We start from the raw sequence: 27110 nt of genomic DNA, 5'->3' as shown, positions 1-27110 counted from the left end.
AGATATCCACTTCCTCAGTGTCTCTGATCGACCAACCAAAGCTAAAATGTTAGATGAGCTACGAGTTTACTTAAGAAGGTCTGGCTGAGGCAATGAAAGGACTCTTCAATAACTTTGACTCATAAGAGCAATATCTAGTAAGTCGATGAAAAAACACAGTCTTGTCTCAACTATAACTGTCCTCTAACAACAATCCACAAACGCTTGACACCCCAACACAACTAGAAAAGTGCAGCAGCGAGTTCTCTATTATAGATATTAGAATTAGCTTAGCTATTAGGAATTGCTGTGAGACTCTTAAGCTTCCAAGGGGAGGAGGAAGGGAAGGAGAGGAATCAGGTAATCTTTGACTATTTGGAAGGTCAGGGAATGAGATCAGTAGAAAGATAGTCTAGCAGGAGTAGAAAGGCTTAACTAGTCTAGCATTAATCTCGGATAGGGAAGGGAAATAAAGAAATATAGCACTAAACTATTTTCCATAGGTAGCAATCAATATTCATTGAAGTTGATAATGTTTTCGAAGGCCAACCTATATCATTTTTTTGGCACCTAATAATTGTTTTCGAACTCTCAATTCAAACAAAAGTAACAACAATTATATTTTTATGGCTTTATAGTGATTTCCTTCGTTCATAATGAATAGATATGAGCTACTAAGCAACAAAGAGAGAGAGAGAGAGAGAGAGAGATCCTATCTTTATCTCTCTCTCTCTCTCTTTAAAAACAAGGCAAGTCGGTATAGTATAGGAGAGCAAAACTAAGTAGGCCTCATAGTTTCCAATCCTCTTGGAAGACACTTTAGCCATTGAAGCACTTCACATAGAAGAAAAGCTAGCTGATGACAGTCATGAATTTTTTAAGTTAAAGCAAAACAAAGTGTCGTTTTCTTTCTGATTTTAAAGTTCTCGAGTCTTTCATGTTTACATCTCTGACTCCTTTTCAGAAAAGAGATTGTTCAATAGAATCGAGGATGTTTTTGACTTTCTAATTAATCCTATTGACTCAAAATGTATGAATTTTCTGAGCTATCAAAAATTATTTTTTTTTTGCTTTTGACTTCGTGTCATTTGATCTCGAGAAACTGAATTATTCTCCATATTAAGTTTTTTTTTAATTATAAATATAATATTTTCTATAAGAAAAGTAATCTCTGAGATTTGAAAATAACATACTTAACTTTATAAATATAATAAAAAAATATAGCCTGTCCTATATAAGTATCTCTTGATACTTATAGATCCATAAATATAATGATATTGACGGCAGATTCATAAATATAATGATATTGATGGCAGATTTTTATGAGACATTAAGATGGATTAGAGTCTCAATATCTTTCCTAATATATTTAGATGGTGTGGTGTGTATATAACTAACTTTGTAAAATAATAATGGACTCGAGAGGGATATATCTAACTTTGTAAAATAACTTCTCTCTACTAAATTAAAATTTAAAGGGACGAATGTCACAATAATCGACTCGAGAGGGACATATGAGCAATATTGGCATAATAATCTAACAGCAATGGCTTTACTCGCAATATAATTGCGAACGCCGTTCCATTCCCTCTCCTTTCTCAGATCTTGGTATTCCCCTTTCTTCCTTGTCTCGAGGGATAGACACGAGGAGGGGGGGAGAGAGAGTGGAGAGAAGAGGAGATGTTCAAGTTCTTGAAGGGAGTGGTGGGCGGATCTGGGACGGGACCTAAGGATCTGCCCTACAACATCGGCGAGCCGTACCCGTCCGCCTGGGGCTCCTGGACTCACCAACGCGGCACCTCCAAGGTTAAGATCCCTTCTTGATCTGTGCTCTCATGAATTTTTCTTGTCTTGGTTCTTGGAACACTCGGAATCTTCAGCTGTTCTTGTGCGTTTCTTGGTGCGTTGGGGTTACCAAGAAGTTCTTCTTCCGCTTGGAATCGTGAATAGTCGGATTGTTATCGGGGTCGGATGGATCAGACCCAAAGTGTTAAAATAGTTCTTCTATTCGTTATTTGGACTAGAAACTTGAATTCAGTTTAGTTATGCATTGTTCTTTTAGGCTTATTGTTCTGGATGGATGCTATCATGAATGAAATGGTGATCGCTTGTTGAAAGAAATCGATGGGAAGTTCTTTTCAAGATCGTGCTTTCATTTCAAAGATTTGCATCTAAACCTGAATTTCCAGCCTCTTCTTTTCAAGAAGGGGTTAATTAAGCACTGAGTCTATCTATGTGTAGCAAAACCTCATACCGTGGCATGCACATAAGAACAAGATATCAAAATTTATCAGATTTGCTAGGATCACATTGAATTTAGTCATCATAAATAGAATAATGATCGATTGTTGTTTGAAAGAAATGGACAGAGAGTTTTCGTCAATGTTGTGCTTCATTTAGAAGATTTGCATCTGAACCTAAATTGCCAGCATCATCTTTTCAAGAAGGGGTTAATCGAGCACTGTAGACTTTGTGTAGCAAAACCTCATACCATGGTGTGCACATAAGAACAAGATACCAAAGTTTGTCAGGTTTGTTATGGATCACATTGGATTTAGCCATCATGAATAAAATAATGATTGATTGTTGTTTGAAGAAAATGGATGGGAAGTTTTTCTCAAGGTTGTGCTTTCATTTAAAAGATTTGCATGTAAACCTAAATTTCCAGCCTCTTAGTCTCACGAATGGGTTAATTAAGCACTTCGTCTATGTGTCATGAAGTATCTAATATCTATCGTGGCATGCACATAAGAACAATAAAACGATTCCTTTAGATTTGTTATGGATCACATTGGATTTATCCATTATGGGTAAAATAATGATTGATTGTTGTTTGAAGGAAATGGATGGGAAGTCTTCCTCAAGCTTGTGCTTCATTTTAAAAAAAGTTGCATCTAAACCTGAATTGCTAGCCTCATCTTCTCAAGAAGGAATTATTTAAGCACTCTAGACTGTATAGCAAAACCTGATACTGTGGAATGCACATAAGAACAAAATATCAAATTTTGTCATGTTTGTTATGGATCACATTGGATTTAGCCATCATGAATAGAATGATTATTGACTGATGTCTGAAGGGAATGGATTTTAAGGTTATCTCAATGTTGTGCTTTCATATAAAAGATTTGCATCTAAACCTAAATTGCTAGCCTCATCTTTAACAAGGGGTTAATCAAGCATTGTTGACCATGTGTAGCAAAACCTGATACCTTGGCATGCACATAAGAATAAGATGCCAAATTTTGTCAGGCTTGTTATGGATCACATTTGATTTAGCCATCGTTAATAGAATATTAATTGATTGTTGTTTGAAGGAAATGGATGGGAAGTTTTTCTCAAGGTTGTGCTTCGTTTTGAAGATTTGCATTAAAACCTAAATTAAGCACCATAGTCTATGTTTTAACAGATGAATTGTTTTGACAACACTTAAACAAATAGAATTAAGGAAAAAAATCTTGAGACGTATTGGATGGAAAATAAATAGAAAATATGAAAAGTATATAGAAGGAAAAGATGTAACAGGGCATGCCACTTGTAGAAAAACTTTATTCTTAATAGTTTTGTAGGCGGGATATGATGGACCAAATATATTTGGCCAGGAGCAATAATAGAGGATATTGCAAATTTAGCTCTGTTATATCTGATTTTTGTAATTTGACAAGATATAAAATAAAATTTTATTCTTTGAAGCTCTTTAATCTAAATGTCATGAAGAAAACAAAAACAAGCATTCTTTGCTATTTATTTGTTTAAGTTCTTAGAAGCTGGTAACAGATGTTTCTGGTTTTATACATCAAATCAGAATCTTAATTCAATGGTCCTTATTTTCTTAAGGTTAGAGCTTCATTTTCAACCTTGTAGTAACATTTTAGTTATTCTTGGAGATGAGATTTGTGCCAGACTATTTAGTTCGTAAGATTCTGTAACAAAATACATATGGTTTATGTGAACCTGAGCCATGTAAACAAATATTTCATTAGACATGATACATTTCCAATCAATATCCAGCCCTACCTGGTAGCCCTCCTGATTCAATAACAATTGAGCCCCACTTGATGTCACTCTGAGGTTCACTCCTAATTGGAAGAGGATAGGAAACATGTAGCTTCATATTTGGGTAGTGTTTATCTATATCCAGATTGAGTCAATGGGAAACATGATATGACTATGTTTGGGAAAAGATCAAATAGGGCCGAACCTACTTTTAATAGGATCAGCCTTCTTTAGTATGATGTCCTAAATCTTACAAGAATTAGGAACCTATTAATATTTTCAATGTTGGAGGGTCTCTAGAGTCGTATGTAAAGTAAAATTAGTGTTCGCAAACTCTGATATGGGTTTATTATAGGAAAATTAAGTTATTTTCCTATATAAAATTATATCAGGGGAGATATAGAGTGCTGTAATAAGATTTTTCAGGAATACATGGCTAATTTTTCATCTCTTGTATGATGGTAAGCCTTGTTAGTCTGACTTGTGTATGAATAGGAGAGGAAAAGGATGAACTCATAAAAATGGTTATTGTAACCCATAAAGCTTTCAATCAAATTAGAACCCATGTTATTACTAACACTCTCTACTATTCCCCTTTGTCTTCTTCTCTTTTTTACTTTTTTCTTTTGTCTCCTTATTTTTCTTATAATCTCTTTCTTGGAGGACTTTATTTTATTTTTTAAAGAAGGTTCTTGATAGAAGGGTAAAACATTTTGGCTCTTGATAGATTAGCTTTGATGATGTATTCTTGTTTCTTTTTGAAGTTTGTGAACCATTGTAAGTCGGCAGCTCTTTGCTTCGTTGAGCACGGTAATCTAGTCTAGGTATTTTGAAAAATCTGTAATCTAGTTAAGGTTAAGAAGTAGGAAATCTACCATCAGGTTTTATTATTATATTGAAGTGCGCTAGTATGTCATCGGTGAATTGTGTGTTTATTTTCAATTCATTGGAAATTATATTTGCTTGTTATAACCTTAAAGATCGTGCTGTATAATTTTGTTATTTTTCAACCTATTCCTAGTTTTGTTTCTTTCTTATACATCTATTATTTTATGTGTTTCCAGGAAGATGGATCGTCTGTATCAATTTTTTCTCTTTCAGGAAGTAGCAGTCAAGATGGTCACTTGGCGGCTGGTCGCAACGGTGTTAAGCGCTTGCGCACAGTAAATTATTCTACTTTTACTTGTAGATTTCAGTCTCCCACTCATTTGGCTTTGGATCAGATGATGCCATTACAATGTCTTCTTTTGTTATTCTCTACTCGGAGGGGATGATGCATGTCCTTTCCTGTAGTTTATGCTTCTCCCCTCTATTTAATTTTCCTCCTTTTTTGTTTTATCTTTTCTTGCTTATGTTGCTATCCTTTGTTACCTAGATTATATGTTTTCGTAAGTATTTGCATACTTTAGTTAATTGGATCAGACAGTCTGTGTCCCAATCATTTGCTTTTATCTATTGACTCACAGGATAGGGCAGACATATCTGAATAACCCAATTGGATTTTATAAATATTGAAGTTACATATTATTGGTGTGTGCATGAATTAGCGTTGTTCTAATACAGAACATGTTCAAATAAATATGTTGATATCATTAGTAGAATATCTAGTTCCATATTTTTCTGGTTTTTCTGATTGGCAACTATAGCAAAATTATTTTAGTGACATATATGGAACATATATATAAAAAATATATATATAATCTTTTTATATATAAATATATATTTATTAAATATATATATTAAATATGGTTTTAAATATATATATAAATAAATATAAAAATATATATATAAATATGGTTTTATATATATAAAAAATATATATATAATCTTTTTATATATAAATATATATTTATTAAATTTATATATATATAAAAACAAGGCTACGCCGCTCCGCCTAAGAGAAGAGAGAGGCAACATCACCGAATTATATATATATATATATATATATATATATATATATATATATATACTGAGCGGTATACCGAACGGTATACTGCTCGGTATACAGTATCGTACCGTACCAAGCGAACGTCGAAACTTCGGTATGGTATGAAATTGCGAACCTTGCTTTGTCTACAATGCAGAATATTTGTTGGTATATTGTTGACTTCATATTTGTTATTTGAGCATTAATTATTTCTGGTTGACATAAAATGATGGTTATCTTCTGTCATCTTAATTTCTTGTAAACTTGTCTACTTGTTTGCATTGATATTATTAAAAAATGTCTAGTGCATTAGGCTCCTGCCAATTTGGGGTTTAGTGATGACCAATGTATGCAGTCTTGCTTTCAAGCCAAGAGATTATTTCCATGAATCCTTGAAACCTAGGTCACAAAGGATTACCTGTATTCTAGCATCAACATTCATTCTTCATAAGTTGTTTTTAAAAATGATTTTTTTGTTGATCTTATTATCATGATTATGAACTGTAGCTAGCAACTCTTTAATCGCCTTGACACATTTAGATCTGTTATTATAATTTAACAATTTATACCTTTTCTCTTTTGTTGCCAGGAGTCTTGAGTCTCTTGATTATTGCATGTTTACAAGATATCCGCTTTATCCTTCCTGCACTTTGTTGCATTCTTTCAATGTTCTAATTTGCATAAGGGTGATATTATTTCTTCCAGGTCAGGCATCCAAACATCTTATCTTTCCTACATAGTAGCGAGGCTGAAATTTCAGATGGATCTACCATGAAACATACAATCTACATTGTGACAGAACCGGTTATGCCTCTTTCAGAAAAGATAAAGGAATTAAATTTAACCGGTACACAAAGGTGTGCAGACTTCTTTTCTTCGTTGTGGTTATATTAAACAATTATTGTAGTCATCAAATATTGTGGAGGCTTATTGACTAGATTGTACCACTGTAAGAAGGTTTAACTTACTGCCTGTTTGGCATCATAACTCTGCTGCCAAAGTTGAAGTTTCATGTCCTTGCTGCACGTAATTTTTCTTGCAGTTTATCCTTCTGAGCAAATAGATTTTGTCTGATTTGCTTAATCTAGCATCTTTGTTTAATGGGATTAACTTGAGGGATAAATTGACTTATGATGTCTTTTGGCAATGATGGACATGCTCTGTTTTTGTGGCAATCTTTTTTTTTAAATTAGGTAATAATATGTTATGCTCAAGTCGTGGTGTTTAGATTCTGCATTTGACATCTTTGGTAATATCTTTTTATCTAAATTTTGTAATGACTTGTGCGTGGTGTTTAGATTCTGCATTTGACATCTTTGCCCCTTAATTTTGTGACCAAACTATGCTATTTTTTCTGTATCCCATTGTATTATGAACTAAATAACTTTGCTTGCAGGGATGAGTATTTTGCTTGGGGCCTGCACCAGATATCTAAAGCTGTGAGCTTTCTGAATAATGATTGCAAACTTGTATGTAATATCCCTCTTAGACTCCATCATATTTTACCGAATTTTAAGTTTATTTCTATCTGAATCTAGCAAATAGTGTGGTTAGTTCCTGATCTTACTATAAAGTATAAATGATTATGCATCTTGTTTTTCTCCCCTTGAAATTCTGTACATTATGCATAGTTGATTAATTATGTTCTGTGAGGAACTTTCTCTGACATGTAAGTTCTGTGAAGATCTGACTTTATTGTCTACATATCAGAAATTTGACTGATACAACAGATTTTAAGTTAGATTTTGTCCATATCTTCAGTTACCTTTCTGATAAAAGATCTTGTTGTTGACTGTTTGACATTGTTTAACTTATTTGGATATAGTGACTTGATTCATGCATTTTGTGGTGTTTCTCATTTTGTTGTTTTAAGAAAAGAAGAAATATGAAGCTTGGAGATCACAACCTAACTCCGCTATTGATATCAAAAACTATTTGTCCATTCATAAAGAAGAGACTCAGAGTCTCAGAAACTCTTGCATCAGATAGATACAAGTTTAATAGTTATTATTATATACATAGAAAATTCTTCAAAATGTTTAAGACAATGGAAATCTTCATTGAACAAAAGAAGATGTTCATTACCATATATTTTCCATCTTTATTGTGAAGTTGTTTGTTTAAAAAAACCCAACTGCTTCCTAAGTGGCTTGATTGTGTTATTTTCTAGGACTGTCATCTTTTTCCTTGTGAACATAACTAAAGGATTGGTTGAAAATTTCCATTTCATAAATGTGGGTGCTAGCTTTCTTAAATCATAACTATTCACCCGTATGTGTTGATTGAAGTTTTGAGGCTTCTTGAACCTCATTATCTTTTATTCAAGTTCACCAGCATATGTTGATTGAAATTTCGAGTCCTCTTGCACTTTGTTATCTTTTTATTCAATGGGCATAGTTATTTTATTGATGGGGTATAACAAGAAATGTAACCTTTAAGAATAATCATGCTGACAATCTTGTGGTACTTATGCAATTCCAGGTTCATGGTAATGTGTGCTTGGCTAGTGTTGTGGTGACTCCAACTTTAGATTGGAAGCTGCATGCCTTTGATGTGCTATCTGAATTTGATGGGAATAGTGAAGCTTCTAACAGTGCAATGCTGGTATTTTCTGTCCCGCTTGTCACTATATTATTTAATTAAAATGACATGCTTTAGTATGTAAACCTATCTGCTGATCTTCTGATAATATGTCAAGCTACTACCAAAGATCTCACAAATTGAAGATTGGAACAAGCTTCCTGCATTTTGTTCCCTTCTTTGTTGAATAACTGTTGTTAATGAGAAAAGATTTGAAAAAACATTTAGATGTGGAAATTAAAGGTAGCAGCAACTTATTTTACTTTGGAAGTTGGAACTAGGTGGTCACACTGTGAGACTTGCTGCTGTGGTACAAAATTCGAGCTTAACTAAGCTGTAAACTTTGCTTATGTCAATATATAAGGAGTACTGATTACGAATACATTCTATTTGACATGTCTTTTGGTAGGAATAATTGTCTTAGCAGGTTAGGACTGATTTGGCATCACTCCTCTAGATGTGCAAATTATAGCTCTCCTTAGATACTGTTTTTCACTGCTAATGAGGGCAGGACTCTTTCTCAATTTATAGTAAACAGTGGTATTTGCCTCTTAATGATTGGGATGTTTCCAAATGAAGTACGTAAATTTGTGTTTTCCTTTTATCTAGGCTTTTGGACCTCTTTTTTCCTATGTAACACTTCATCCTTGCTCATCTTTTCTTTCCCTCTCAATTATCTCTTTACTTTCCTACCATAGCTTCTTTACTGAAACATAGTTGTAATGACTTGCCAGAAGAAACACAACAATCTGACATCAACAAAGAACACCAGGGATAAGTTGTATATTGACTTTGTGGACATCAATGGGGCAAAATTGAAAGTTCAAGAGCATCTGAATTAGGTTTTGTTAGGGTCTTCAAGTATTAATTCTTATCTTGGAGTAATTTTAGTTATTTCTATATGGTGTATGTGGACCATAATTCTGAAGACATTTGGTTTTAGTAAGATTCTTGTTAGGTTTAGGTATTAGTCTTCTTCAGACAAAGAATGATATAATTTTTTTCTTTAGTTGCTATCTGATTTCTTATTTTGTGGTCCACGAGTAATAGAATCATTATAGTCAATTGTGAAAAAAACAGATTTTCTGCCTTTCTAGTGATGGGGAATGTTTTAGAATGAAATAAGTTACACTAGTTTGTGTTTTCCTTTCCCGTATGTCATCGGGCCTCCTCTCCCTGTTGGATTTTAGTTCCATGCTTGTCTCCAATCTTCTCATTTCCCTCTGTTCTTCTGTTCTTTACCTCTTAATGCTCATAACAACCTAATTACCTCACTTCTTTATGGGAAACATAGTTGCATTGACTCATTTACTGAAGTGTTTTTGACTCATTTACTGAAGTGGCTTTTACATTTTCTGCAATAATCATATTGCTGTTTGGTCACTTAAAAGCCTTCTTATTGTTTAGATATGATCATGGCAATATTTTCTGTTGCATAACGGATTGACCCAAATGTGAAATTAAAGATGCCTTGTGATGCATCTACAATGACCGTGTGTCCTTTATTTCGTTTGTATTAGACCCAAATATGGAAGGACCAAAGCCTGGAAGTATCAGCAGGGAGGATGATGAAATGCAACATTGACTGATGACTTAAGATTATAATCTAAGGTTCAGTAGGTTGAGCAGTAGTGGTGATTGGTTTCTATAGTGATGATCCGTAATGGTTGTGGTAGCAATGACAAATGTGGTGATGGTGGCGGTGAGGTGGTTGTGTCAACAATGGTGGTGGTGATGGCAGTGTAGACAACAATGATAGTGTCAGTTCTGGTAGCAACGAGCATCAGGGTTAATTGGTTCCTCCGAAAGTATTATAAGTAGCAAAGTCATAACCTCCTTTTCAGAGTTTTTTTTTTTTTTTCAAAATAATTCCTTTCAAAATGTGTTACCAAGCTACCAAAAGTTTGCTATAAGATCTTTTTTCGGTTTAAAAGCTGAAATTTTTAAAAAAATATTTTACTCTCCAAATGCCAACCATTAAAACTAATCAGATTATATCCATGGTCATGGGTAGGTCTTCTGGTGAGCCATTCAATGACAAGTTGGCTCCATTATGAAATCATCATATTGTATTTGTTGATTGAATATCTATATATCCAACAATTTAGAGATGTGATCATGTGTAGCAAAGGCAGATGTTATTTGCATCTTGATTAAATTAGGTTGGATGTTACTTTCCAATAATGTATTCAGTATAAAAATAAAACTACTCAGGATCTCATATTTAATATGGACTACTCGTGTAGTATGATTTCACTTAATTGTTAGGCATGACTTAACACTAAAGTAGGTTTAGGATCCTGAGCTTTTCATCCGATTAAGAGAAGTTTCAATTTCAATTTTATTTAAATTGGGAGAGATGGCTGAGTGCACTAAAGCAGCGGATTGCTAATCTATTGTCTTGGGAAAGTATGATTTCTCCCATTTGAATAATCAGTATCATATCATGTTCCATATGTGTATATATATGTATATATTTTATATATGCCAGAATCCTCTTTTATTTATTGTATGAAGCTAGGATCAGATGGGTTATCACCGTACTTCTTTTCATCTCTTCAGTGGCTACTCCATTCTTTGATAAAAACTAACCAAATCTTCTGGATTGTAAACTTATCTTGAACACTTTAGCTATAACTGTGTGACACATAGCAACTCAAGTTTGAGAACTTCTGGCCCAAGCTTGAACATGTTTGGGCTTTGTCAGAAGTCAGGTGTCCCTCTTTATTCCATTTAGACCATTAGACCATTAGACTATTAGACCATTTTGACCATCTTTTTTCTGGCATTGCGAGAAGATTTAAGTATCAGATCATCATTACCAGTGTATGTTGTCACTGTGTAATATTTTGGTATTTCAGATCTTACTTGTGCAAATGATTTGTTGGTTAACCACTGCATTCTAACAATTTTTTGTTAAACATAAGTGGATGTTGAATTGATGAATCTTTTGCCATTTAATGGAAATTATGTGGTAATTGATGTCAATTATTTCATGGAGACTGCACTAGTTTCTTCTTTCTCTGGTTGTAGTGAAACATTCAAAAGTAGATTTGTGTCTTATACTTTTCTGTCTCTATGATGTGTGTCTCATGGTCATATGGTTACAGCTAATGTGGTATTTCTGACTTATTGTACATATTACGCAGCAATATGAGTGGCTTATTGGATCACAATATAAGCCAATGGAGTTAGTAAAGTCAGACTGGGGAAGTATTAGAAAATCACCTCCTTGGGCTATTGATTCATGGGGACTCGGTGAGTAAAATTTTCAACTACTTGATGTTAGTTCATTGTCTTTGCGTGTGTATGCTGCTGAATCTTTCCAGAAACTTTTGACCTTTGCTTACTGACATGTACTTCTTGAAACTTGTGTACCATTCATGGAACTCCTATTCTTTGCATGTAAGTTGTTCCATGGGATCCACTGATGCTGTAGACTCAAATTGTGACTCAATGTTGATTTAGCTGAAAGTGGGAGAATCAGAATAAGGACTATCTTAGAGGCTGGGAGTTTCGGAAGCCCATGAATTTAAGGATAATGGAAATCAAACTTTGAACCTATGCGATTTCCTCTATGGTTGTTGTAGACTCAACTTAACTGCCTAATGCTATAATTACCCTGCTTATTGAAAAATCATTATGTAAAAACTTGAAGTACAAGTGTCATGGGGCTGGGATTAGCTATTTGAATCAGTTAGTTGATTAACTTAGCTGGTCTGGTTCATCATGCAAAGTCATAACTTGCTTGTTGAATTGGTTGTGGTATCAAGATAGAATCTTGAACCATTAGCTGAATTGATGACAAGAAATGATAAAAGAATTAACTTTAAATTGATTTATTAATGTTGACAAATTTCTTTGGGTCAACATTACCGGTCTATTGGTTCGTTGGGTCAACATCACTATGGCTTGTGCCTCTGAACATTGTGTATACTCAATTTTTAAAAAAATTCGGTCACATGTGCCGGCATACTGAGACATACTTAAGTCAGCATGTACCGGACCCATGCCAATCTGGCTAGACCCTAGCACCGGTCCAGAACCCAAAACATTAGATATATTAAGAAGTAGGAACCAAGGTCTGTCGTACCGAAGAATACCGCCTGTACCGGGCGGTACATACCAGTCCGACAGGTTACCGGTACATGGACCGTCCGGTACCGCTACAATGCTACAGTACTATACTGTAGCGCTACTACAGTATGAAAACATACAAAATTATTCGATATACCAGGGCGTACCGCTCGGTACGCCCTGATGTACCACTCAGTACACTGGTACTGTACCGTACCGAGCCCGGGTCGAAACGCCGCTATGGTACGGTACAGTGAACCTTGGTAGGAACTATGAATAATATCTTAGCATCCGCAAGATATTGAGATATATGATTCTTGCAACTAAGATGGTTTGTTTGTGAATGTAGTAGTTTTGTAGCTCGCATAACTTCGGTTAGCTCTAAGGATTATTGTATGATAACTTATGACCTGTTTCAGGATGTTTGATATATGAGCTGTTTTCTGGAATGAAGTTGTCCAAAACAGAAGAGCTTCGTAACACCTCTTTCATTCCAAAGGTTAGTAATAGTAAAATCATTTACTGTTTATAGTAGTTCTTTCTTGGACAAATTTGTGTAAAAAGCTTTTCTGTGGGATTTTGGAAACGTCTTGGATTAGTGGTACTAACCATTATGTTACTTTGATACTATTGTGTCTTGTCTGAAACTTTATGGAAATGTTTCTAAGTGTAATATAATGTTAAATGCGTGTAAGCCACAATGGCAATTTCATGCTGTTTTCTTGTCTCTCAGTCTCTACTTCCAGATTATCAGAGGCTTTTGAGTTCCACACCTTCTCGCAGACTGAATCCATTAAAGCTTATTGACAACAGTGGTGAGTTTGTTTTCTTGCTTATATGACATCTCTATTGGCATTAATTATACGAAAATCATTTTATGCCCAATGCTACAAATAGAAGCTTCTAGACTAGAGGTGTTCACATGGAGGACTGCTTGAAGATAATCCTAGCACCCATGAACCAGGAGAGCAAATCTAAAGTGAATTTTAGCCTTTTTAATACCCAATCTTTTCTGGAAGGGTCAATTGATACTTGCTTCATCCTATTGGAGCCCAGAATGAAATTGGTGGGTTAGAAGGCATCCTCCTAGAGGAAACTAGTGGTAAATATTCTTGACACTGTGCAAGAGAGGGACTGTCCCTATCTTGTTTCTTATTGAGGATAGTAGGAATATTATTATGATGATAGGAGCCAAGTCACCACATTTTCCGGATTGGCTTCTATGACACATTCTCTATATTGGCTTCTTTGGCCTTGAAGAATAATAAAAGGATTGCATCACCATCTCTTGTGCAACGCTCTCTCCTCTAAAGGTATATAGATTGTGAATTTAAGCTATATCATCACCTAAACTGTTTCATATTGCTCCCTTTTCTCTCTACTGTATAATTGATACAAAATCTACCTTTAATCATCCTTTCAACCATCTAGTGGTATGGAAGTGGAGATGTAATAGCATAATGCCACATTTTTTTCCTTATCTCTTTTTGAGGATTGTGGTAAGGACGCTTGATTGAGCATAAGCAACTAATAAGTCACTGTTCAAAATTGATTCATTTGTGGGTTGATTATATCTTTTATTAGCATTCTAGATCCTGTCATTCACTTAGCCTATAGTATTTGTATGTCGGTGGCTGAACTGAAAAACTTAGTGCAACGGTTGTCTTATCATTGATGGTCTCTTGGATTCTGCATGATTTAACATATTCAGTAATTGGAACAATTAATGATTTTTTTGTTCATATTTTTCTGTAATAACTTTTCTGGTGGTGCTGCTGATCTGTGTTATTTCAGTTTTTCATTGGTTGGTCCGAACCTACTATTTTGTTTTCTTTTGAGCTTTGTATAGCATAACTTAGGGTGTTTGCCTCAAGATTTAAAAAAGAAGAAACATATCTGACCCTTGATATCCTTGTTATCAGAATATTTTCATAATAAGTTGGTGGAGACCATCCAATTTATGGAAATCCTGAACTTGAAGGATAGCGTTGAGAAAGACTCCTTTTTTCGGAAGCTTCCAAACCTAGCTGAACAGCTTCCTCGTCAAATTGTGCTGAAAAAGGTCCCTGAAAATGCACTATTGCCATGTGATTACATTGTCTAAAATTATTATGCCTGCGAAGCAACTTATATAATTTTTTGCTGCTCCAGTTGCTTCCATTGCTGTCTTCCGCCTTAGAATTTGGGTCAGCTGCTGCTCCTGCCTTAACTGCATTATTGAAAATGGGTTCATGGCTATCAACTGAGGAGTTCAACATCAAGGTTAGTTTGTCAATGCATTTTCTCTTAGACTTACAGCAGCCCTTTTTTCTAATTAGAGAAAATTAAATAGCAATTTTTTTGCTGTTGCGTAGGTATTACCAACTATCGTGAAACTGTTTGCATCAAATGACCGAGCTATTCGAGTTGCACTTCTGCAACATATAGATCAATTTGGAGAGTCGTTGTCGTCACAGATTGTTGATGAGCAAGTATGCTTTTCTGATTTACTATTCAAAATTTCATAAATATACCTAATGACATATGGATTTTGGTTAATTGAATCCATGTAGTAATTTCTTTTGTGGTTATACTTAATAGGTTTTCCCTCATGTTGCCAATGGTTTTGCTGATACTTCAGCCTTCCTTCGTGAGCTGACATTGAAGTCCATGCTCGTTTTGGCGCCGAAGGTCTGGACAAAATTATTATTCTTCACCTTTGTATTATTTTGCTTAATCGTTTTAAGTGCAGGTAATACATAATTCAACAGTAAATTGACATAGGATATCTAGTTAATTGGTTAGCTATAATTTTGTATGATTGTTTTCATGGTAATTGTCATAACCATGGTTTGCAATTTTGTTTGGTACAATTCTATTCAGGTGGTATTTACCAATCTAACAATTTATTGGCACTTGGATGGTACCGAGGCTCGTAGTAGGCAGTATTATTTTTTGTTTTTCAGCCCTTCTCAATTTTCTTTTCTTTAACTTGCTTTGTACCGATGTATTGGCACATGGTACCCTGAGCCAGGAATATGGACCCAGTATCCAAAATTAGAAACCTTGCTCATATTGTGTGTTGGTGTGTAGATATGTACCTGGTGTTGGTATGTCAAGTTTTAAGAAAAGTCTAAAATAGACTGAAAAATAGAAAAAAGAAACTGCTCGGTACAAGACTGGTATTACATAAAAAAAGCTGAAAAATAGTAAAAAGAAAATTGACAGTACAGTGCATGTACTGCTCTGTACTGGATCATACTGGTCCTGTATTGATTGGTACTGGCAATACGTACTGGGTGTACCAGTCTTGTGCTGCTCGATACAGGTCTGATACTAGGTGTACCACCCAGTTTATCCTAATTTGTGTACCATTAACCTGTTGGTTCAGTAAATACTGCTCATTTTGAACCATACTGAGCAACATTACAAACCTTGCTAAATTGATTGTGAAAGCAAGAAAACTTGGTCCTAGGTGCCAGATCAAGTCATGCTAGGACACCACATCATCAAAGAGTATGATAGTGTGTAGGTCTTCATCTCTCTTCTCATGCCACTACACGTCACCCAATAGATGATTTTCCATATGATATATGTCCACAGAACCTCCAAAGTTTTTTCTTTCATTTATACACTCTTCTTGAAGCATGGCATAATTTTGTTTAGTGTTCTTGCTCTCTATGTTATAAGAAAATTTCTATTAAAGTTTGCTTTCTTTTCAATGAATTTATGCCTTTTCATGGTGACCACTGACACAATCTAAGCTTGCTATCCTTTTATGAATTTAAGTTTTTTAAAGGGGTTTACTCGCTCAAATTGTGGAGATAAGAGTTCACTTTAATTACTTCCTGTCATCTTTTTTTGTCCCTGACCTATAAAATCCTCCATGTGATTGCAGTTGTCTCAACGTACCATTTCAGGATCTTTATTGAAGTATCTTTCAAAGTTACAGGTATATTTGATCTTGTCTTCGAATATCTTAAGAATGATATTCTTTTGCCCTATATTTTCTTCATGTCAAACCGAAATTTCTTCTTTTATTGAGGATTTTGTTTCACAAGTCTCTATATCACCCTCCAAGGTTTTTTTTCTTGAACTTCTGAGTGAATCAATGTGGCTAATTTTGTCTGAAGGTGGATGAGGAGCCTGCTATCCGAACAAATACTACGATTCTGCTGGGGAACATTGCTAGTTATCTAAATGATGCGGTTTGTGCTGAATTTGTTATGCTTGCTTGTGACTGGTGCTCATTGTCAAACATTATAGTTGCATCAGATTCCATTTATTTTCTAATCTACTGTTAGAGTTCTATCAATATTGTTAGGTTGCTTATTGTCTTATAACAGCGTATTTGGTAAATTGTGCTTTAAAGTTCATTCATAATATTAAACAAAAACATTTTGCTCTATGCAGACAAGAAAGAGAGTGCTAATTAATGCATTTACAGTTCGTGCCTTGCGCGATACCTTTTCTCCAGCTCGTGCTGCAGGCATGTGAACTTGTGCAGAGGTTTAAGTCTCTGCATCTATTTCTTAACTCATATCTTAATTATCCTCCCCTGGCGTTAATTTGTTTGTTTATATGCATGTAGTTTTGCATCCACAAACATTAATGATATGTGATTTTTATACTTTGATGACTTTGACAGGAATTATGGCTTTAAGTGCCACTATCTCATACTATGATATGGCAGAGATTTCTACAAGAATCCTTCCTAATATTGTTGTGCTTACAAGTGACCCAGATGGGTGAGCTCATTACTGGTTTTATTTGGCTAATTCTTCGTTTTCAGTTTCCTTCCATGCAATTGTATTCTATAGCAGCTCCATTTGCTAAGTTCTTCTGTTGCTTTTCTCTGCTATCTCCACAAAAAAATATATTTATTTGAGTTTCTTTCTCAAAAACTTTCAGAAGATAATGTAATGAAAACATTCATGTGATCCTGTGTCTTGATGCAAGATATATATTTTTCAATCTAGATAGATTGAGGATAGACAGCAGATAAAATATGTTTCTCGCTTGCTTGCTCCAATATTATTGTTGGTGTTTATTTGAAATTGGAAAAAACAGAAACTATGTTACTGTTTGTTCTTGTATTGATATGTTTAGTGTTTCATGGTATACATCTGCAAACATTAATTACAAAATTAAATTAGCACAAAGTGCTTATGCATTTGCATTCAAATCTTATAATTTTTTTTTTGGTAAGTTAAATCTTATAAATTTGGGTGTGGATATAATCATGACTTGTGGTGTATGCATGTTTGTTTGCAACATGTTCATCATACATTAAATTACATGAAAGTTTCAGCTATCATCTCTTTCTAGATGAAAGTCCATCTTAGTATCTATGCTGAGGCTTGATTTAGTGTTTCACAAAGTTGCCATTAGCTTGTCAACGCTCTAAGTGATCTACTTTGGCTCTGACACCAGTAAAGCCACTTCTTTCTCATATATGCTGTTGACTGTGAATACAGGAACATACATCAATAATTTTCATAGATTTCTGTGCATCCTGAGGTACCATCATTGCAGGATACTTGATAGTGTTGCTACTTCTGCTATTAATTATATTGGAACTCGAATGATCTGGAAGTTGATGCCTTTTGTACAATTTTAGACAGTCTAAAAGACCAATTTCTTTTGTAGCAAACTTTAAGCCATCTGATAGCTTGTTAACATTGTTGACCAGCTAGTTTTTGCTTGTATTGCTGGTATCTTTTTCTGTTGCCTAACTTAATGATTATTTGTGGCCGATATGTATAATATGATATATATATATACAAGATTGGTTTGATAAACTTGCAAAATGCTATCAAACTGAGGTTTCTTTTTTATGCTTTACTAATATTATGAAGGACTTTTAATTGAGCTGACTGCTAAGTCGGATCTAATGCACATACATAAACTGTACATGTTAACATGCATGTACCTGTTTGATCACTGTTATTCTTCATGACTTTAGTCTCATCCCTATAAACCTTTTGCATCTTGCTTCAATACACAATTTTGTCTGCTTCAGTGACGTAAGGACAAAGGCATTTCAAGCTATTGATCAATTTTTGCTTATTGCAAAGCAACATCATGAAAAGGTATGTGTTCCAGAATTACTAAGACATACATGAATGTTGATCTTGTAAGTTCGTCTTTCATGTATGTATTACTGAGATATAGTGAATTCATTTTATTGAGTGAAAACTTAAGAAACATCTCTAGTTGGCTGACTTGATGGATTGAATAAACAGTTATTGATGAATCATGATTTTGCCTATAAATGGGTAGGACAAATGGTACTGGCATGTTTTAATTGCTTAATACATTATTATGTTTGAACTGCTCAACGAGTAGTTCTCATGGTCAGTTTCCTCATTCTTTGATCTGATTTTACTTTCCATGATGAACAAAACCCTTCATTATGACTAGGTTTGAACCTAATCTGTTGAACTGGGAAAAAGTAGAATTTCCGGCTGCCTTTTTAGATTTTTCTACTCTATAGGTTTATTAGAAGTAAATTACTAAGTCAATATGATGCTATTTACGATGATTATAAATTATTTGAAAAAATCAAAGATCTAAACCATTACACTCCAACTTGTTTCTACTCTGTCCCCATGATCCAAGTCATAGAATGCTGCAATTCCTACATGGTCTCTTATTGCTTTTATCATCTAGGTCAGTACTGCATACACTTTACATGAGTTAGAGCTCTTTAGTCAAGTTAAGCTATTCTTTTTCTGAAATGTTGTATTAATACTTTATGCAATTTGAACTCTGAAGCATTCGTAGGAATACACTATTATGATATATTGCCTATTTAAGTCTCTACAAAAAAGGCAAATACTAGAATATTTTGTGCATTAGTTGCAAGTGGTATATTTTCATCTACAGTGTATAACCTTAGGTATGGTCCTTTGGTCCATAAGAGAAGCTATTTGTCTTTGTTGAAGTAAGCTAAACTATTTTATGGGCCTGTTGAATCTAGCTTGAACATGTGATTTTAGAATAGTTGGATGGATATATTCCCAAAACAGGAACTATATTTGTAATGGTAGAAGGCTTATTGAAAACCAACAAATGTCTCAACAAGAAATTTTGAATACAGAGAGAAAGTTTGTTATAAGATGGGGCATTGTTACAGCAGTAAAATTACTCCTTTAAGAAGATCCAGTTGTAGAAACAATCTCTCCTTCCTAGATTCTATGTCCCAAACAATACTTATGTGGCATGGGGTTTGTGCTGGCTAATACATGACAAAAGAATGCATATGGATAGTTGGTGCCAACCTTGGAATGACATGGGCCTACATGGCATGTACCATTTGCATCATGCTTATCATAGCAAAGGAATGATGGTTGCATGGTCATAATTTACTTAACTCAAAACAAGTTGTTATATTCTCTTTTGAGGTTTCATGCACATTACAACTACAAGGTTTTGTTGCATATTAGACATTGTTGATTAGACAACAAGTTAGCAATAACATCACTTTTCTTTTTGGTTCAACTCATTAAATGCTAACTTAATTTTTGAGCTATGCACATTTTTTTTCTATAGCTCATTACAGGAGATACAAATGAGACTGCTGGTGCTGGAGTACCTTCAATAGCTGGAAATGCCAGTTTGCTTGGGTGAGTTATTAGTCATAGGTTTCATGAAATATATAAATGATTCTGTAACTTCAGATACATATATACATTTTTTTTTTCATTCTCGTGAAGTATCCCACACTTAACTTCTGATTGAAATTATACCTCTGTTGATATGGTGTACTACGTAAGATAATAGTCACATCAAATACACAATAGAAAAAACAAGAAGGCGAAAAATGCATGGTGATATCAAATAAAATAATCTTGAAGTGAAGTGGTCTCTTTTTGTGTCACAATGTCTGTTGCTATTGTTAAAATATGGTTTGTGCTTGGGTCATGATTTTGCAAGATTTACCATAGTGTGTGCAGTGGAGTTCTACCACAACAATAGTGCGCAATGTACAGCTTTGATAAATTAGGAACTTTGAAATTCATGAACTTAATAATCTATAGAGTAAAATCACATGAATAGATTTTTATGCTTAGTTTTTAGCAAACTTTCTTAAAGAGAAAATTGTCCTTCTGTTGTCTAAGTGTTGGACATAAATACAGATAATATGTTGCACCCGCATATATGTTGATGTTGATTTTTGTTATTTAATCAACTGATTGGTCTCTTGTTTTTTATTATATACAATTATTTTTACTTGTAAATCAGAATCATCATTGAACAAATTTTTGCAGGTGGGCTATGAGTTCGTTGACGCTGAAGGGAAAAGCCTCTGAACATGGCTCACTTGCATCTGCAAATGCAACTACAACACCGGATTTGACTACTTCAAATCCTAGCTCTGGTAGTTATGGTACCTATTGTCCTGTGTCTTATGTTTTCAGTTCGTTAAGCATGTTATTATTTGATTATTTTTGTCTTATATAGGTTTCACTAGTTTGTGGAGAAGGATTCTAATTATGCATGTCTAAAACATTAGAAGTATTTAAGTTATTTTGAAAGAAACAATTACCATGGTTCTTAATACCATCTAGAACGGTCCATACCAGGCAGTAAGTACTGGTCTCATAGAGAACTAGCATATGGACCAACCCTTTTTAGTCGGTCCAATCTGGTTCAGGGTCCTTTATTCTTAATTTAGGGTTTAATCCCACCCATTCTCTCTTTCAATCCCTCTTGCAGTCTGCTTCCCTTGCAGCACCTGCCATCATCAACTTGCCCGCCTGATTATCTCCTCCCCTCTCATCCTCATTCAGTGTGTCACATACTAGTATACCATGTGTGGGTAAAGTTGTATGAACTGGAACCATACCTGTCCGTATCCGAGGTTTTGAACCATTACAATGACTATTGTCAAAAATCCCTAGTAGTGTCATTGGTCCTCGAATAAAGTCATCTAGTGGGAGCAATTTTTGCTTTTGATGGAGGTTGTCATAAAACCCCCTTGCACAAAGGCCTATTTTGATTTATTATATTGGCAGGGTGCAACTACCATGCATAGATCCTGGTTGATGCTTCGATTATATGCATGGACATGTATGCAGATAGCTAGGCAAATGTGGCTGCAATCTTAAAACGTATGGGCCATAAGTTTGACTTTTAGATGTTTCATCATAACTTCTCAGTTCTTATATGGGGTGTATTATATCCATAATTATCAAAATCGTGAGTTGGGCCATAGGATTATGTGATCTTATGACCCTAATACATCCAGGTGAATTGAAATGGATCAAGAAACGGTTATGACCTATACTTGTACCTGACTTGCGCATTGTTTTTCTATTAATAGATGTTTGATTGAAGTTGAAATATTTTACGTCAAGATTATAATTGTCCCCTGCTCATATGAGTTCAAAGGAATTCAACTAATTCTAATTGTTTTACATTTTGGTGGCATTGATTTCAACAAATTGATGAACATATTTGAATTTTACATTTGAACCCTTTTCTTCATTGCTTGTTTTAGTTTGCAGTTTCTAGCAAGAGTCATGGACATTATAAGTGCAATTAGCTCAAATGTTCAAGCAACGAGAATAATGTGCCCTTTTACCAATTAGGAGATTTATAGTGTTGTTTCTTTTTTTTATCTACATTTTCATTTCAGATTGGTTCAAGTATTAGCTGAGCATTGCAAATCCATATGAAGCCTTTCAGCTTTCGTGGTGGTAAATTGCAATTTGTAATAGCATCTTCAGGGACTATGTCCTCATGAGACCTTGTCAGCATAACTTGAACTGTAGTCTGTGTCTTATCTTGAAGATTGTTAGATCATGGAATACAAAATCGGCCAGACCGGTATAGTACAGGGATTATTTACTGGTCATTCAGCTGTAGGAAGGAGGATCAATCTCAATTTAGCTAGCCTTAATGGTTCCAGGTGGACCTTCAATGTTTATCAGTTAAAATGTCAAAAAAGTCTAAACAAAGATTAGTACATGACTTTATTGCTGTTCTGGGAGAATTGAGTGTTGATTTGAAGTCTCTAAGAAATCCTTGATGGAAACTGAAGGAAGTTAAGCAGCAATGCTCAATGTTTATTGTGGTCCTATACTATAATGAAATAAAAACTAACGTCCAGGGCAGGTTGAAAAGAAAAATTGCAAATGGATTTAGATGTAAGCACTTCAACAGAGCTCAATGACTGGGGAAGATCCATGGTTCCAGCACTAAACAGTTGGGATATTACAGCCACTTTATCTACATGATGATTGTTGTCGTGTTAAGCTATTCTGAGACCAAAAAATTGACCTGATGATGATTCCTGTCTTTCATCTCATTTTGGACTCACCTCTGCATTCAAACTATAAGCCTTTTGTAAAATTATATTTTCAAGAAACAAATCTCTCTCTCTCTCTCTCTCTCTCTCTCTCTCTCTCTCTCTCTCTCTCTCTCTCTCTCTCAAAAGAGGGTTCAAGTTGATACAGTCATTAAGCTGAGCAAGTACGGGCAACATTTTTCCCTTTTATCTGAATTTTTTGCCTCCCAAATTTAGCAATTCATTTTGTATTCAACAAGAAAGGTACTCAACTTAGATTTTTGACCCATAACTTTAAATGTGCGTCTGTTGTACTAGCAGATACAGCAAGCTCTGCTGTCAACATCTCGGATCAGCCTAGACCTTCGTCTCCCACATCGACAGATGGTGGTTGGGGAGAAGCTGATAGTGGGCTTCTCCAAGAAGATCATGATAATGATAAAGAAGGGTGGGATGACATTGAGCCATTGGAGGAACAGAAACCTCCTTCGTTAGCAAGTATACAAGCTGCTCAGCAACGGCCGGTGGTGCACCAAAAATCACAGAGTATGTTTCTGCATCATTTAGCTCCTGTTCTTGATTTTCATTGATGAAAATAGTTTCTATCTTTTTTTCAGTAGCTCCTGTGATGAGTTCCAAAGCAAATAAATTTTGTGCACTTTGTGATTTCCATGGACATACAAGATTATTGATCAGTGGCAACATATTATAACAGTCCTCCATCCCAATCTTTTTTGCCTCAGAATATTTCTCAATTTCAAGCCTCTTGTCAGATGTGCTATGCATGTATCAAGCAAGATAGGACCTGTCCAACACCTCACTTTTGCAGTTTGAGTTGTTGATAAGAAATCATAGACCTGGACATGAGGGATGAGGCTGTTATCTGTCATAATATTTTTATTGGACTTGACAAATTATCCTGGAAAAGTAATTGCTGAAATAAGATGGCTAAAATCTGGATAATATATTGCAGTCTTATGACTAATCCTCTGTGGCTCTCTTGTTTAGCTTCAAAAGTAAAACGATGTGTTTCATCTTTTTTCTTCATCATAACATGGGTGAAACTAATGATTTCTTTTCTTGTGTTTTCAGATACAAGTTTCTCTCAACCAAAAACAGCAGCAACCAGAACATCAAAAGCAGGAGACGAGGATGATCTGTGGGGTCCTGTTGCAGTCCCAGCACCAAGGACCGTACCACACATTGTAAATGTGCAACCTGCTGCACCAAAAGAGGATGATGGCTTGTGGGGTTCTATCGCTGTGGCACCTCCCAAAACAACTTCGAGACCTCTGAAGACGAAGGCGAGTGCCGCTTTAGACGACAGTGACCCCTGGGCAGCTATCGCCGCACCACCTCCGACCACCAAGGCAAAGCCATTGTCTTTGGGCAGAGGCCGGGGCACAAAGCCAGCTTCAGCAAGATTAGGTGCCCAGCGAATCGATCGTAATTCGTCAGGATCGTAGGTTATATTGGTCAACAATCTGAATGCTTTAGAATTTTGGTGTAATTTTTTTTTCTCCAGTTGACTGGCTTCTTCTCTCTGTTGCATGTCTTGTAATATTCTTTGCCGACAACAAAATGCATGTTTGGTTGGTCCGCTGTACCCTATGTATCCAAGCTCTATTCAGACAAAATTCAAAACTGTTCATTCCTACATTATTATTTTTCGAATGAGATCTGATACAGAATATACTGAGTCAATGTGGTTGAGGTTGCTGAACTAAATCATCGTTGTGACTCCAATTACTTGGTGGTGGGTGCTAACAACACACAACTTGGAAGAGCACCATCCATGTGGAAGAATGTTGATTGCAGTGCGGCTTTGAGTGGGAAAAATTCTATGAGGACTCCAAAATGCTGAATGATTGATGATTGATAGATAATGAGAATGATGATCCAATGCAGTGGCCATGTTCTCTTCGCGGCAGTGTTTCATCTGGCGTTACCTCAATGAACCGATGCTCAGGCATGATTTTGCGATATGGGGAGGCTGTCGCCGACGGCCGCATTGTTACATGTCGCCGTCCAACCTTTTGCGCTGGTGGAATATTAAATCAAATTTTATGTTTGGATAAGATTTTAGCTTTCAAGTCTTAGTCAGTATTTATTATAATTGAAGTCAAAATCTTAAACTTAATCCTCTATGAATAAAGGACTCCTTTCGACATATAATTGGAGAAAGAGATTATTAGAACAGAAGCTCAAAGATTATAAGTAATTATCTTTAAAGAGAGCTTTAAGGTGTCTCTTCTATTCTCAGCTATACTCTTGTATGATTTTGTAATGCCCACCACATTCTCAAGAGGTTTTTTCGATATAGTATCAAAGCTTTTCAATTTCTAACATTATATCAAAATCTTTTGATTTATAACATGGTAGCATAGCGAGCCTGATCACCAAGGTCAACTGAGTTCTTAGATCTTGATTGAAGAGGTAGATCAAGAGAGACAGTGATCCGCTCTGAGAGAGAGAGAGAGAGAGAGAGAGAACACTATAGAGAGAGAAATAATTCTATTGAGATTATAAAAAAAAAAACTATTTAGAGAAATAAACAATGCTATGGAGAGAAAAATGATTACTTAGAGATAAACACTACAATTAGAGAGAAAAAAATGAGTAGAGAAAATTTATAGAAAAATCGAAGGAGAAATAAAATCCTAGAGAGAAAAGAAAGCAATTACTTATTGATCATGATAACCATCAAATAAGTAGAGATATCGAAATAAATAAAAAATAATTGACAAATTAGATTTTAAGAAAAATGTCTATCACCATGTCACTAATTAATTAATTGAGAAAGATTAGCAAACTACAAGTTTGATCATCTTCAAGAGAGGTATAGATGGTCGATAGATAGAAGAGATCACACCATGACGCCAGTTAGTTGATAAAGAAAGATTGGTAAACTATAAGTTTGATCACCTTTTAAGAGAGGATTGAAGGTATGTATGGATGATAAGTTTGATAATTTATTTTGGTTCTCGTTATTATCTAAATTTAAGAAAAACGATTACTGAAGATGAAAAGTTATGATGAGAACTTTTCTTAAATCAAAAGCTTTGAAAGAAATTATCTCGAATGATTTTAAAGATATAATAGATGATATAGACTTTAAATTACTCCACAAATGTCCAAAAAAAAGAGTTAATTTTTAATAAAGAAGAAGATAAAAAAAGCATTGAAGCTTATCGCTTAATCTAATGTTTTATAGATCTAAGAGTTGGACAATCAAAAAATAACAAATATGAAAAGTTTATGTTACAAATATAAGAATGTTAAGATGAAAATATAGAATTACTAGGAAAGATTTTAAAAAAATCATAAACAATTAATTATTATGAAGGGTATAGTCAGAAGACGAGTTGAAAAGAGATCACCGTGACGCCAATTAGTTGATAGAGAAAGATTAGCAAACTACAAGTTCATCACCTTTAAGAGGATTGAAGGTATAGATGATCGATAGAATAGATCACCATGACGCCAATTAGTTGACGGAGAAATATTAGCAAACTACAAGTTGATCACCTTTAAGAAAGGATTGAAGGTATGGATGATCAATAAAATAGATCACCATGATGCCAATTAGTTGATAGAGAAAGATCGGCAAACTATAAGTTTGATCACTTTAAGATAAGATTGAAGGTATGGATGATGAATTTGATAATTTATTTTGGTTCTCGTTATTATCTAAATTTAATAAAAAAATATTATTGAAGATGAAAAGTTATGATAAGAACTTTTCTTAGATTGAAAGCTTTGAAAAAAATTATCCTGAATGATTTTAAAGATATAATAGATGATAAAGACTTTAAATTACTCTGTGAATTCTGTGAATGAAGCTTATCGCTTAATCAGTATCAGATGAAAGTAATATTTTATAGATCTAAGTGTTGGATAATTAAAAATAATAATAAATATAAAAATTTTATGTTACAAATATGAGAATGTTAAAATGAAAATATAGAGTTACTAGGAAAGATTAAAAAAATTTTATTTGTAAGCAATTAAGTATTATGGAGGCTATAGTAAGAAGAAACAGTTGATATTAATATTTGTGGTACAAAGAAAAATAATTTAAAAGATCAATGTAAATAATCTCAAATAATTAAAACTTACAGATTTATTATTATTGTTGATATAGCAAGAGACTGACTATTTTAGGAACTTGGTATGGGTGACTTAAATGCATATGTTATTTTGTAAGGTTGGCATTGATTTTATTCAATAAATTTTCCACCTAACCTACCATGATTGGCTCCATTTTTTGTTTGATTAAAA

General features: G+C 34.5%; 1 protein-coding gene across 6 annotated transcripts; it reads left to right on the top strand.

The window, feature by feature from the left end:
* Nucleotides 1-1561: 1561 nt before the first annotated feature.
* LOC135585233 (uncharacterized) lies at nucleotides 1562-24520 on the top strand. Of its 6 annotated transcripts, none has more exons than XM_065083273.1 (21): nucleotides 1562-1785; nucleotides 5037-5135; nucleotides 6605-6756; nucleotides 7296-7368; nucleotides 8381-8503; nucleotides 11629-11737; nucleotides 12976-13055; nucleotides 13290-13371; nucleotides 14479-14618; nucleotides 14708-14818; nucleotides 14911-15027; nucleotides 15137-15226; nucleotides 16434-16487; nucleotides 16669-16743; nucleotides 16949-17024; nucleotides 17184-17283; nucleotides 18558-18627; nucleotides 20090-20163; nucleotides 20809-20918; nucleotides 23151-23375; nucleotides 23922-24520. In XM_065083273.1, the coding sequence occupies exons 1-21, from the start codon at nucleotides 1660-1662 to the stop codon at nucleotides 24293-24295; spliced, it is 2460 nt and encodes an 819-aa protein (XP_064939345.1). In that variant the 5' UTR covers nucleotides 1562-1659; the 3' UTR covers nucleotides 24296-24520. The 6 variants fall into 6 exon arrangements, with proteins under 6 accessions (XP_064939345.1, XP_064939344.1, XP_064939343.1 ...); XM_065083272.1 differs by having other exon boundaries at nucleotides 23148-23375; XM_065083271.1 differs by having other exon boundaries at nucleotides 20809-20927.
* Nucleotides 24521-27110: the final 2590 nt, after the last annotated feature.

The sequence above is a fragment of the Musa acuminata genome, chromosome BXJ1-9 (genome assembly GCF_036884655.1).
Source record: "Musa acuminata AAA Group cultivar baxijiao chromosome BXJ1-9, Cavendish_Baxijiao_AAA, whole genome shotgun sequence".
NCBI classification, from domain to species: Eukaryota; Viridiplantae; Streptophyta; class Magnoliopsida; order Zingiberales; family Musaceae; genus Musa; species Musa acuminata.
This window is presented reverse-complemented; position numbering and strand designations above follow the sequence as displayed.

What these genes read in the sequence shown, in the direction of transcription:
- LOC135585233 (XM_065083270.1), top strand. Translation starts at nt 1,660, where the DNA reads ATGTTCAAGTTCTTGAAGGGAGTGGTGGGCGGATCTGGGACGGGACCT. An exon ending in TGCTCGTTTTGGCGCCGAAG is followed by an intron (nt 15,227 to 16,433) that starts GTCTGGACAAAA and finishes ATGTGATTGCAG; the next exon opens with TTGTCTCAACGTACCATTTC. An exon ending in CTAGTTATCTAAATGATGCG is followed by an intron (nt 16,744 to 16,948) that starts GTTTGTGCTGAA and finishes TGCTCTATGCAG; the next exon opens with ACAAGAAAGAGAGTGCTAAT.